Raw genomic sequence first — 12,397 nt, 5'->3', positions numbered from 1 at the left:
AGTCCCTCTCGTGAGCAGGGGGTGGCCCTTCCTGTCCAGGAACTCCCTGGAGTAGGGGAGGGGCAGCCTGACCCTGGCTTGGCACAGCCAAGGGTCGAATTGGCCGGGAACGCCCGTAAGCTTTCGCGCTTGCCTTCGGGTAGGGACTACCGGCCGCCGGTCACTGACTCTGTCAGTGATCCCGGCATTCCAGGTGGTGCTGTCGTTGGGGACAGTCTTGGTGCCGGGCCTGTTCTTTCGGGTTCAGGTCCTGGTGTGACTACAGACTTTCTTTCGGGATTGTCTGTGTCTAACGGGATTAGTGACGCGCAGCTCACTAATCCCGGCACCAATGCTGGTCAGGCTCACCCTCCCGGTCAGTTACTCGGACCCGGTCCTATTAGGTCCAGTCATGAGTTTCATTCTTCCAGGAACCTTAGGGGTTCCCCCCCAGGTGTTGGGTTTGCTGGACAGGGGGCCAGTTTCCGGCCTCCGTTTTCCCCTGGCTTAGGGTATACAGGTGCCTGTGGGCAACCCATCCTTGGGCCGCCCTTACCAGCCTGCGGATGGTTTTGGGTTGCGGCAGCATCCCGGCAGTTACGGGCTATACCCGTACATGTCCGGGTTTCCACCTGGAGGGAATGGCGAGTTGGCCAGCCCCAGTCTCAGGCAGGCCAGTTTGGCCAGTTCTGGGGTCACTCCCAGCCCGCGGGACCTTTCCCTTATCCTCCGGGATATGGGGTTAACCCCATGGCTTTTCCGTCGTGGAATCCTTGGGGTTTGGTCTCTCCCTCGCCGTGACAGGTTAGCAGTTCTGTTGACAACCCCCCCCCCCCCACCAACATTCTGCTACTTCTGGGGACTTATCGGCCGGTCCTAAGAAGGTGTGTCGGACCTTTAGGACTTCTGCCTCTCGGGCAGGCTCGTTGGACTCTGGGTCCAAGGGTAGGGTTTTGGCTACTAAGCCTAAACCTACAGCCACGGTCGTTAGGCGCACTGCACCAAATGCCGGTACGGGGAGCCTTCTCTCGAGTTGGCCCTTCTGGCTGGCCCATTTCCTCCGCCCGGGGCTTTTGGTCTGGAGGCTATGGATGTGGAGGGCGCGGGTATGGCAGAGGACGATGATGTTGTTCATCTTTCACCTGGTTGCTCGGATATAGACGCTGGTCTTTCCGAGTCGTCTCATGACGGTCTCATGACGGTCCTCAGGAGGGCTTGCCAGGATGAAGGTGACCCTGAGGCTGCTGAGGTTGTGGCCCAGCATGTGTTGTCCGGTATGTGGGGCCTTAGGGCTAACGTTTCATCTGTCCCCGAGTCCACCACCCTTTTGGGTTCTTTGGTGGCTCCTCGGGTGTCCGCTCGGTCAGACCGCTCTCTGCCAGAAAATATTCATCAATACTGGTACATGATCATGAGAATTGGAAAATTGAAGGCTGTAAACATGATGTTAAATGGCATATGATGGTAGATGGTGTGAATCCTAGTATAGTTTCAGTATAGTTTGTAACCCTGCTGAAAGTATGTGTGTTGATGTTCTAGCTGTGATATCGTCTATAATATAAAGCTCATTCCTGAGATAAACACACTCCCTGTTTACCAATATAAATTCTGCAAATTGCTTTATTTAAAAATAAGTTTCAAGTCTAATTTGTGTTTCCAGAGTGTGATGTAAAGATCATGAGTAAGAAGGGATCAAACGGCACTGTGAGATCACCAGGCTATCCTCGTGATTATCCTATCAACGTCACTTGTCGCTACTACCTAGACGGCATCAGTAATCAGTACAACTCGGAGAAGGTCATGGTGGCATTCACAGACTTTGAACTCTCTGGGTCCATGAACTCTGGAGTTATGACCTCGTAAGTCTCTATTCTGATGAATTGTAGCTAGCTCTTCTGGTTTCTGGCATTCATAGGCAATATGAATGCCAACTGAACAAAGAAAAATTCAATGAAAGTGCGCTAACACTTCATGTTGGATTTGCCTTGTTCCAATTGACATTCATGTTGCCTATGAATGCCAATTGAAGGCATTTCAATGTTTATTTTTGCCATTTTTGGAATCTTTCATCTCAAAGAAAAATTTAATTTCATTTATTGTTATTCAGCATTTATTTCAAATAATATATTTATTGTATATGCTTGTTGAAAATAAATAGAACAACCATCTCCAAGGGAGGGTCAGTGGTATCCAGCATATTATGACGTCATATAACGATTACGTCAAAATTCATAGGCGTTTGTAGCCTATATGAATGCCATTTGTGGTAGGTTACATAGTGGCAATGTCAAATATATACTGATAAACTAACAACTCATACATTGTCTGGTTCACCTTGGAGGACCAGTTATCAAGTTTATACGACCAGATATCCATGCTATCTGACAGTTTAACTTGAAACTACATGTTTAAATCTCTAGGTAGACTAGAGGCGCTCATCAAGTTTTGTTGTTTGATTTTTTTGGAGCTGTACTAGAGGCCACCTGCTTGTAGAGGGTCACAAGGATAACAACGGGTCAGAAAAGTTTTGTGGTACGCTGTTTCCTCCAAACCTCCACAGTAAGGATTCACGCATGGTGCTTACCCTCGATACCCACGGGGCCTACGCCAAAAGAGGATTCTCTGCCAATTTCGAGTTCATTATAGGTAAGCAGGCGATATGTAAAGATGTAAGATTCCTTGTGCACTCAATCCCTGTTTTTGATGGAGTCCCCATTTTGATTTTGTTTTGTGATTGACTTATCACTGCCTGAAAAGTGTATTATATCATATTTTGTGGATGTGCATTATGTCTTCAAATTTTAAGAATTTTTAAGGAATTATATGTTCAAGTAGAAATTATGGTAATGCTTTACATTAAGAATGACACCCATCTTGATTTTGTGTACTTGAATACCTGGTTGTTCATCCCAGCATTTTATCTGGTTGAATAAGTGCTAGGAATGGCTTGACGTGTTGATCGCTGCGGAGTTTGTAACATGATTGAAACCTTTAAGTTTTTGCTGTCAAGTCTAACGCCACTCATCCCTTAATTTTGTTGTATTTCCTTTCCTTTGGATTGTCCTGCACCCTATTTTTGTGTTTAAAGATGTTTTCATTTTGTATTTTCTTTATGTTATTCTCCAATGCCATCTTGATGTTTTTGTTACCAACCAAGAATGCTCAGGTCACCAAATGAAAAATGTTCTGACTCAGGTCTGGATTTTAACTCACATGATTGATCATGTGAGCTTTTGCTGTCCGGCTTCATCCATCATCCATTAACAATGGAACATGTTCAACTTTTACTCAAGAACCACTAAAGCAATTGACTCCAAACTTGGCACAAACATTCCTTACGAGGTGCTGACCGAGTATATTAAGTGTTGTAACTTTTTATTTGGATCTGAAAATCCATAATGGTTATCCTAGTCACTGATTGCCCAAGACTTTTTTAATTCTACTTAGAACAACTTAACAATTAAATTCAAACTTGGTGAAAGTGTTTCTATGATGTCCTGACCAAATGTTGTTATTTTCAAAGCCAATCTAAAAACTCCATGATGGCCACCCTGGCCTATGGTTGGCTGATGGAGACCTCTTCTACTTCCTGGCTGCAGAGTTGACTCCAAAGTCAGTACAAATGTTCCTTGTAAGGTGCTTGTAAAATGTTGTTGATTTTCTTACAGATTCAAAAATCCACAATGGTCTCCGATATCCTGTGACAGTGTTTATATCATCACCAGACTGTGACAATGTTTATATCATCTCCAGACTGTGACAATGTTTATATCTTCTTCAGACTGTGACAATGATTATATCATCTCCAGACTGTGACAATGTTTATATCATCTCCAGAACCGATACAGTAACTGACTACAAACTAAAGTGTTGAAGCCCGTTAAACTGTGTGAGCATTAAGATCCCATGGGCTTCTTGTTACACCTGTGAAAATTAAAATCAAAATGTAAGCTTTTATCTATTTTACAACAATTATGAAACTTATATTGATCAATTTTGTTGGCCCGGATGTTAGCATGAATGGGGGGTTTATGTGGGAGGAAATTGGAGCACCAAGGGAGAAAACCCACAGGCCTTTTCACGTCTGGTCAGGGAATTGAACCCCGGGCGCCTTGGTAAAAGGCGAGTGCGTACCAGTAATCCTCTGTGCTACTCGACCATCCATTTGAAAATGAAAATCAGCATGTAATTTGATGCAATTTTCCCTTGATCTGGATGTTGCCACTTTGATACCAATGTTAACAGCTACACGTATACACTGATTGTACCGCTTGTCTAAGATCAAATGTCCATACAATTTGTTGGTAGAGACTAATTGTTTTATATCAAGTAGGGTTGACCCCTGGAGTGACCTTACATACAATAGGGTTGACCCCTGGAGTGACCTTACATGCAGTAGGGTTGACCCCTGGAGTGACCTTACATGCAGTAGGGTTGACGCCTGGAGTGACCTTACATGCAGTAGGGCTGATCTATTGAGTGACTTTGACTTGTAGAATCAGAATTGTACATAGGATTACGGCCGCCTGCTAGCTTCAAGCTGGAAGGAATTTCCCTACTTCAATGTGCTGTTCATACCCAAATTGACATAGATATCTATCTATAACAAACACATATAATGGAGGATTGCCTTCCTGTTCATCAGGGGTAATTTCAGTATTAAAACTCTAAATTTTTGTAAAGATTGTAGATATTTTGTGACTTGCTGTTCTATGATTTGTATTACGACAGAAATAAAATTGTCTCTAAAAACAGAATCAAGTCTCCTTTTGCCACTGTTAATAAAAATGAAATTCTGATCCTTTTCGTTTTATCAAATTGGTTTTTTATTGCTTATTTTTCTGTCAGAGATTTTTGATCAGTGTCTAGTTTGAGTTTCTATGAACTTATTGTACCTGTCAATCCTAGACACATAGTCCTCAGTTAGACAGTTCTATATCATTACTGGCTCTCACAATCCATAAACCACCTCAAAACCTAAAGGTCTGCAATTACGAGGCAGACAACGAAACCATATTTTTTAAACGCAATATTTATCAAGAAAAAAATGTGGATTTGGTTTATTGATTCATTATTCATGATGCTTTAGAAAACTTTTGCTGAAAATTCCTGATTATATGTAATGGATAAGGGTGAACTTATATGATTGATTTAATTTGTAAAAGGTTTACAAGGTAAGCCAGGGCCTGACTTTCATTGACAAGATTTATAAGGGGTTTTGATGGGAAGTGGGGAATAACATTTTATCTAAATATCTGGTTATTTGAGAGTGGAGTAATGGTAAAAGAAAAGGAAAATAAAAAAAATCTGAATAAAACGGTTGATTTCACTGGATAGTGTAATTGTTAAAGCCCATCACAGTTCTAGTCACTATCCAACAGACACGTTTGATATTCTGCTGATACAGGGTCTAGGTTTATGGTAATGGTCCTGCTGAAATTCTATGTCTCCTACTTGACAAGATAAAAGTTGTTCACTCTATGATTCAAAAACAAATTATCAACCGTGCATAATAAAAAGTTAACTGAAATATCGAATGTTGTACTTCTGTCATCTTTGCTTCCTATTTCAAGGAAGCAAGGGATGGCAAGGGAGGTAATACATAGTTTTACTGGTTGTATTTGATATCCATGTGAGTTGTCAGGTTCTGGTTCAGTCTGAAAACATACCACACTGGATAACCAATGTGGCACCATAATAGAAGATCTATAAGATACTTATCTTCTACAATATTGATTATAAAGATGTCAACTTTTATTTGTGTAACTCTATAGGGACATGAGGATTCTGTTTTTTTCTTTGCAATAATATTGTTATGCAGAACTGAATAAAATCCCAATTAAACAATACTGGATGGAAGGAGATGAAAAAAAAAAACCAGGATAGAATTTTGTTTTGAATGGGAAAAGCTGCATGAATTACGCTGATGATAACCTGAGTGAATTATACCCTACACTCAATGGCATATTGGCATGTCTAGTAATCCCACTCCATTGTTATGTTTATTTCTTGCAGTGGAAGATGCAGCATTTCCCTACAAATGGCCAGTCCTCCTTACCCTGTCAATATTGATCTCCGACCTACCCTATATATGTCACTATTGTTCCTCAGTCTGCACTCACTTTTCAGAAATTCAGTGCTGACAAAAAGATCGAGTTCCATGAATATCTATATGCGGTTTTTTATTTGAATGCCTGTCATATTAGTCCCAACATCTATTAATATTGTTCCGATGATGACATTATTTAAATTTTTATTTACTATTTAAAACCTTGATTACACTTCAAGTGGCTATCAAATATAGTTTAGATGATATGACAATGTTAACATTTTTATTTAGTTATTTAAGTCTAGATTGAAATTCTAATGGATATAAAATATAGTGTATCATATATCACTCAACAGATTAAAACATCGCTATCTTAGTAATTAAAGACACCTACGTACCTTTAGATTATTCTAAGAGGCCCTAATAAGCTTTTGTTGTGTCAGCGCCATAGATGTCTGTCTGTCCATCATTAAGGCTTAGATTTATTGACAACATTTCTACACTAGGATATTTTAATGAAAGGTCAGAAACAGCCGTAGGACATAATTCTTTGAAATGATTTAAAATTCGACATGCTACATCCATTGGCATTTTACATGATAGAAAACCTCCAGTTGAAGATTGAATTTATTCAAATGATGCCACAGGACATATCCAAGATCTCTAAATACTACCTGGCCATATAAACAGGTATTAAACAGCTTTTGAAAATAAATCTGATGAAAAAATAATTTTAATAAAGGCATGATCAGCTGTAGTCCATGTTCACGGAAGTTTTTGGATCAATTCCTGTCTGTTCTGTTGTAACCTTGGAATTGCTGAAAAAGATATTAGGATGAAAATTATACCATACATTTCCACTAAAGATTATATAATCTATATACATTCAGGACAGTGTTTTTCAGAAAACCTTCTTAGGAACTGTGATCAAAGTTTTGAAGTCTTATGTCTATTACAGATGGAGTTTTTACTCTAAATAGTGTTACATTCTGGCCCCAGCTACTCATAGTTTGGTTAGAGTTACCCAGGGGTTAGGGGAGTTTTTACTCTAAAAGATGTTATATTCTGGGCCCGGCTATTCATAGTATGGTTAGAGTTACCCAGGGGTTAGGGGAGTTTTTACTCTAAAGAGTGTTACAGTCTGGGCCCGGCTTNGTGTTACATTCTGGGCCCGGCTACTCATAGTTTGGTTAGAGTTACCTAGTGGTTAGGGGAGTTTTTACTCTAAAGAGTGTTACATTCTGGCCCCGGCTACTCATAGTTTGGTTAGAGTTACCCAGTGGTTAGGGGAGTTTTTACTCTAAAGAATGTTACATTCTGGGCCCGGCTACTCATAGTTTGGATAGAGTTACCCAGTGGTTAGTGGAGTTTTTACTCTAAAGAGTATTACATTCTGGCCCCGGCTGCTCATAGTTTGGTTAGAGTTCCCTAGTGGTTAGGGGAGTTTTTCCTCTAAAGAGTGTTACATTCTGGCCCCTGCTACTCATAGTTTGGTTAGTGTTACCCAGTGGTTAGGGGCGTTTTTACTCTTTAGAGTGTTACATTCTGGGCCCAGCTACTTATAGTTTGGTTAGAGTTACCAAGTGGTTAGGGGAGTTTTTACTCTAAAGAGTGTTACATTCTGGGCTCAGCTACTTATAGTTTGGTTAGAGTTACCCAGTGGTTAGGGGAGTTTTTAATCTAAAGTGTGTTACATTCTGACACTGACATACGATCAGACGACTTCAAGAAGGTCGTATATGAGGCGCCTGGAATGCAGACTGATGTGTTTTGTTTACCGACCTCACCTGTACGTATCACGTGCTAACAATAGTTCACAAGCGCTTGGTCGCTGCGACCTTTGTTGTCGAGCGAGTTACGCTCTGTCAGATAAATCGGTTCACAAATGCAATTACAATAACTCTGTGAAAATAGTGGTTTGTAAAATATCAAGATCCCTATAAAATGCAAGTGCATATGTGCGTGCACGTAATAACGGCATACCATGCGATAGCCTATGGTTACATATGTACCTGACATGTTAATATATCATGCGTAAGCAGGCTATGGAATGATGTCCACAGTGTACATGATTGAGAGTAATTTTGTTCCATAAAAGAAAAGTAAATTGACAAATAAATATATTAATTTAATTTATTTCCGTCGTTTTTGGTATATTAAATAAAATAAGTGTCATTGTATAAATTCTATCCCTCTGCAAAAAAATCCGAAATTAATTATAAAGACTGTGTGTGCATTTGGTTCAATTTTTCACTCTTTTTGTATGTAACTATGTGTCCTGTTTGATTTTGGCTTGTATTTAGTAACTTTTATCCATATAGTTTTAATAAAAAACGCTTTTTGTAACATGTTGTAGATATTTTATGATAAATAAAATATTTGTAGGGTTGATTAGCAATGTTTCTTTTCATTATTTTATTGTTGTAATAGTTTTGAACAATGCCACACGCTCAAAAAATGTGAAAGTGTTGAATTTGACAAAAATTCAATTTTTCAGTTTTTTTTACAAATAAGTCCCCAGTTTATCGGAATGCTTAGATTTTCATAAAATCATCTCTACATAGTGACTTAACCATCATGTGAAACTTTCATTGAATTCTGATGGCTAATTGCGAAAGGGTGGAGCCTCCTTAACTACTATAGATTTGTTGAAACAAATAAGGTTGATGGGTTTTACTGTAGAGTTATGTCCCCTAGGGTTAATGTGTTTTACTGTAGAGTTATGTCCCCTAAGGTTAATTATAATGTGTTTTACCGTAGAGGTATGTCCCCTAGGGTTAGTTCTAATGTGTTTTACTTTGGATATCCAAGTTTTACTTTCTACACAAACAATGTACTATTAAATGTGTCGCAACATTTCAAGATTGACTGGTCCTTTTGTCAAGCTTTGACTGAGTGAGTGATTTGTAGTTTTTACCTGTAAAACAATGTGACGAAATTGTGTATTCTTTTTTATGTCACTCGACCCGGGACTTTTCGCCTATTGATAGGCAGCGTATACACACTGCATCAGATAGGCTACAGGTAGGGTGTAGTTTTATAAGGGGAGGGGGCTATATGTCCCCTAGGGTTAGTTATAATGTATTTTACAATAGAGTTATGTCCCCTAGGGTTAATTATATTGTATTTTACAATAGAGTTATGTCCCCTAGGGTTAGTTATAATGTATTTTACAATAGAGTTATGTCCCCTAGGGTTAGTTATAATGTATTTTACAATAGAGTTGTGTCCCCTAGGGTTAGTTATAATGTATTTTACAATAGAGTTGTGTCCCCTAGGGTTAATTATAATGTGTTTTACCTTACATGTCCTTGAAGACTTACTATCAACGAGGCTTCATGTCATTTAACAGCTCATCATGGGCTACAATTCTAAAAGATAATCTATCATCTTGTTGCTAAACATGAGGTTCATTATACAAAGTTAAAGGGGGTATATTGGAATCAGTCTGTCCATCTGAGTCTGACCCTCCATCAGGGCCTGGTACTGACCAACTCCTCCTTAACTAATTACAATATTGGATATAAAATGTAATATGTTGGGCTGACTTAGTTGATACTTGGTTGGAGTGATACACAGGATCAAATGGACACCTTTTCAGATTTTTGATTCAAGATGGCCACCAAAGCTTCTGATTAGCTGACACACTCAACGGTTATAACTTGAGTTCTATAGGACTGTCTTACTTGATACTGTTGGAGTGATACATATAGGGTATACTTTGTAATAAAAGACTGAGCTTTCAAGTTATTTTAATCAAGATGTTTGCCATGGCCTCTTATTTGCTGAGATGATAATGGTTATTGTAATCGCTTGAGTTCTAAGGGGTCAACTTTGTTGACACTTTGTGGGAGTGATATGCAGGGGGTATATTTTATCGATAAAAGGCTGACTTTCAAATTCATGTTTTCGAGATGGCCTCTGATTTGCTGAGACAATAACAGTTGTAACTTGAGTTCTTTGTGACCAACTTTGTTGTTAGTTTGTGGGAGTGAGAGCTATGACTGGCATGACCTAGTATTTTCTCTGGTGTTGTGATACAACTGACAGTTTCCCTGGTGTTAGAGTATAACTGAGGTATAACATGGAAGGTAAAATGGAACAAAATAAAATTCAGTTCGATCAATAGAAATTTTCCATGACATATTTGACAAGGTTAAAGATGAATCGAATTGCACATTCAGGGGAGATAAGCGACTATATACTATAGACCCTTTGTCATCTGAAATGACTTTTTATAAGAGAAACCATTGAATGTAAAGTCAGTAAATGTTACAAATTTGATTTGTTTCATAACCATGGCTTTTGTCAATAGTTAAACAGGTACAATCCTGTAGCGATCTTTAGATTTATGTAAGCATGTGTGTACATATTTTTACTTTGATCAGATCAGGGCGTCAGGGAGTGATCAGGCATTATGATGGATATATGTACTGATGTCTGTGGCTATCTCCGATTACTACTGTTTTCTTTTGTTATAATGATTTCCTGTGCATCTAGTGGAACCCGCTTACATATGTATGTATATACACCCTTAGTCTTCCTGTAAAAGCCTGCCGCTCCCAGTAATAACTGTCACCAGCATCTCAACTTGGTATAGATTGTAAATTTTAAAGACTTTTTTTTTTTTCGTTTGTATTCATTGATTTCCAGTAATTTAGAGGTAGTGTCAGATTTAATTATCTGCTCTCTTTATTGCTTTTGTTTCAGACCAATCAAAACCTACCGACCTGCCCTCCAATAAAGGGAAGTGTTGTTTGCATTACTCCTTTTCCCTTGGTTTATTTATTTCTAGCTTGTGTCCAGGTAGACCATGTCGAATGCACGTTGTTTTCAAGCCAAGCCGTCTTTTCCAGTTATTACATATTGTACTTTTTCCCGGCAGGTATCATCTCTCTGCATGTCAGACAGGCTGCTGCATATGTTTATTTATGGTTTCCATGCATAACATTCTTTTGAATAGTGTATAATATACAGACAAAATTAAGTTGCTAAAGCTTTTTTCTGTTGTTTTGTTATGTCATTTGTCTTCAGTTAGAAAAGTATAAGAGTGTATTTTATCTGCTTACAATAAAAAAAAATGTTGAAATCATTTACAGACAGATCTTACATCATCAAATATACACAAAGACAATGATGAGGATGTAGATACGAAAATTGATAAAGATATGAATGTTATGATTAGAAACCAATTAAATTTATTTGCAGGAATCAGCATATATCTTTTTCAAATTTTGAGTGAAAATGTCAGTATTTTTCTTTCTAGATATTGATTCAGCTCATACAAACTTTGTTTTATAAGCTCACCTGGTACAAAATGCTTGTGAGTTTATGTCATTGTGCAATATTAGTCGTCTATCCATTTGGTGTCCAGTTATTTCCCTTTAATAATTTTCCAACAGAACCCTGAGGCCTAGAATCGTAATATTAGGACGATGGGTATCATATATGGTTTTAGAAAAATAAACTTTACTCTCTTTCAAGGCTGTTTTGGTCAGATACATCAAGATTTTCAAGCAAAATCTTCTGTAGCTAATGCTGAAGTAGAGGCTATCGAGTAGGGTGACCTTGAGTGGCTTTTCTAAAACAAATGTTCTGCTGGTCTGCAGTGCTATCAAACCTTTTGGATTAATGACCTTTACCAACGTTCAAGGTGACAGGGGTGAAGAATTCAAACAACCTCTTCACAACGAGGAGAGCTAGAGTATATTTGGCCGGGAGCTTACTTGGGTAGGTGACTTTAAGGTTTTTTCTAATGAATGACCTTGACCAATGTTCATGGTCACAAGAGTCAAAATGTGATAAAAAAAAAAGACTTTAAAAGTAGGTGAGCGATTAAGGCAAGTGGGTCTCTTGTATTGTGATTGATTGTGTTGACACCTGGTTGATGTCGACTGTATGATGATCATCGTCCCGTTGTGTACCCAAGCTTTTGGCGTAACTGCATCACTTTATATTGATGTTGTATGAGGAAGCTTGGTAGTTAGTAGTTTTTACATGTTGTTGATACCATAGCCATCACAGGTAGTTGATTACAACCCTATATGCCATTCGACTCTCGTAACTTGTTTGGAGATGATTTAATGTCCCCTACAGGACGGGTCTTTACATACCATCCTCTCCGTATGAGGTAAACAATCGACATTTTATATCTTCTACTCTGTTTCTTTTGCTTAACTTTTGTTTGAGTCTCATTGTTGCTGTTACTACTGGTCCCATTGGCCAACTTGACATTTGCTTTGATATTTCTTCATCAGTTTGACAGCATATTTTGCCCTTGTGACGATGAGTTTGTCGGCACATTTTGTCATCGTGGCAGTGCCTGCTTAACACGGCATCACCAGTGTAAGCTCTGCCAGTCGGCTATAC

The 12,397-nt window shown here is 38.8% G+C and overlaps 1 protein-coding gene across 1 annotated transcript in view; it reads left to right on the top strand.

Moving 5' to 3' along the window:
• Positions 1 to 12,397, top strand: part of LOC110465704 (tolloid-like protein 1) — a 304,885-nt gene that overhangs the window by 263,532 nt on the left and 28,956 nt on the right. The window contains exons 9-10 of the mRNA XM_021521705.1: positions 1,640 to 1,838; positions 2,444 to 2,625. Of these exons, the coding sequence (XP_021377380.1) occupies positions 1,640 to 1,838; positions 2,444 to 2,625 (381 nt within the window). The remainder of the gene's footprint in view (positions 1 to 1,639; positions 1,839 to 2,443; positions 2,626 to 12,397) is intronic.

The sequence above is a fragment of the Mizuhopecten yessoensis genome, unplaced genomic scaffold (assembly GCF_002113885.1).
Source record: "Mizuhopecten yessoensis strain PY_sf001 unplaced genomic scaffold, ASM211388v2 scaffold11099, whole genome shotgun sequence".
In the NCBI taxonomy this organism is placed as follows: Eukaryota; Metazoa; Mollusca; class Bivalvia; order Pectinida; family Pectinidae; genus Mizuhopecten; species Mizuhopecten yessoensis.
Note: the sequence above shows the minus strand (reverse complement) of the source record. Positions and strands in the feature narration are given on the sequence as shown.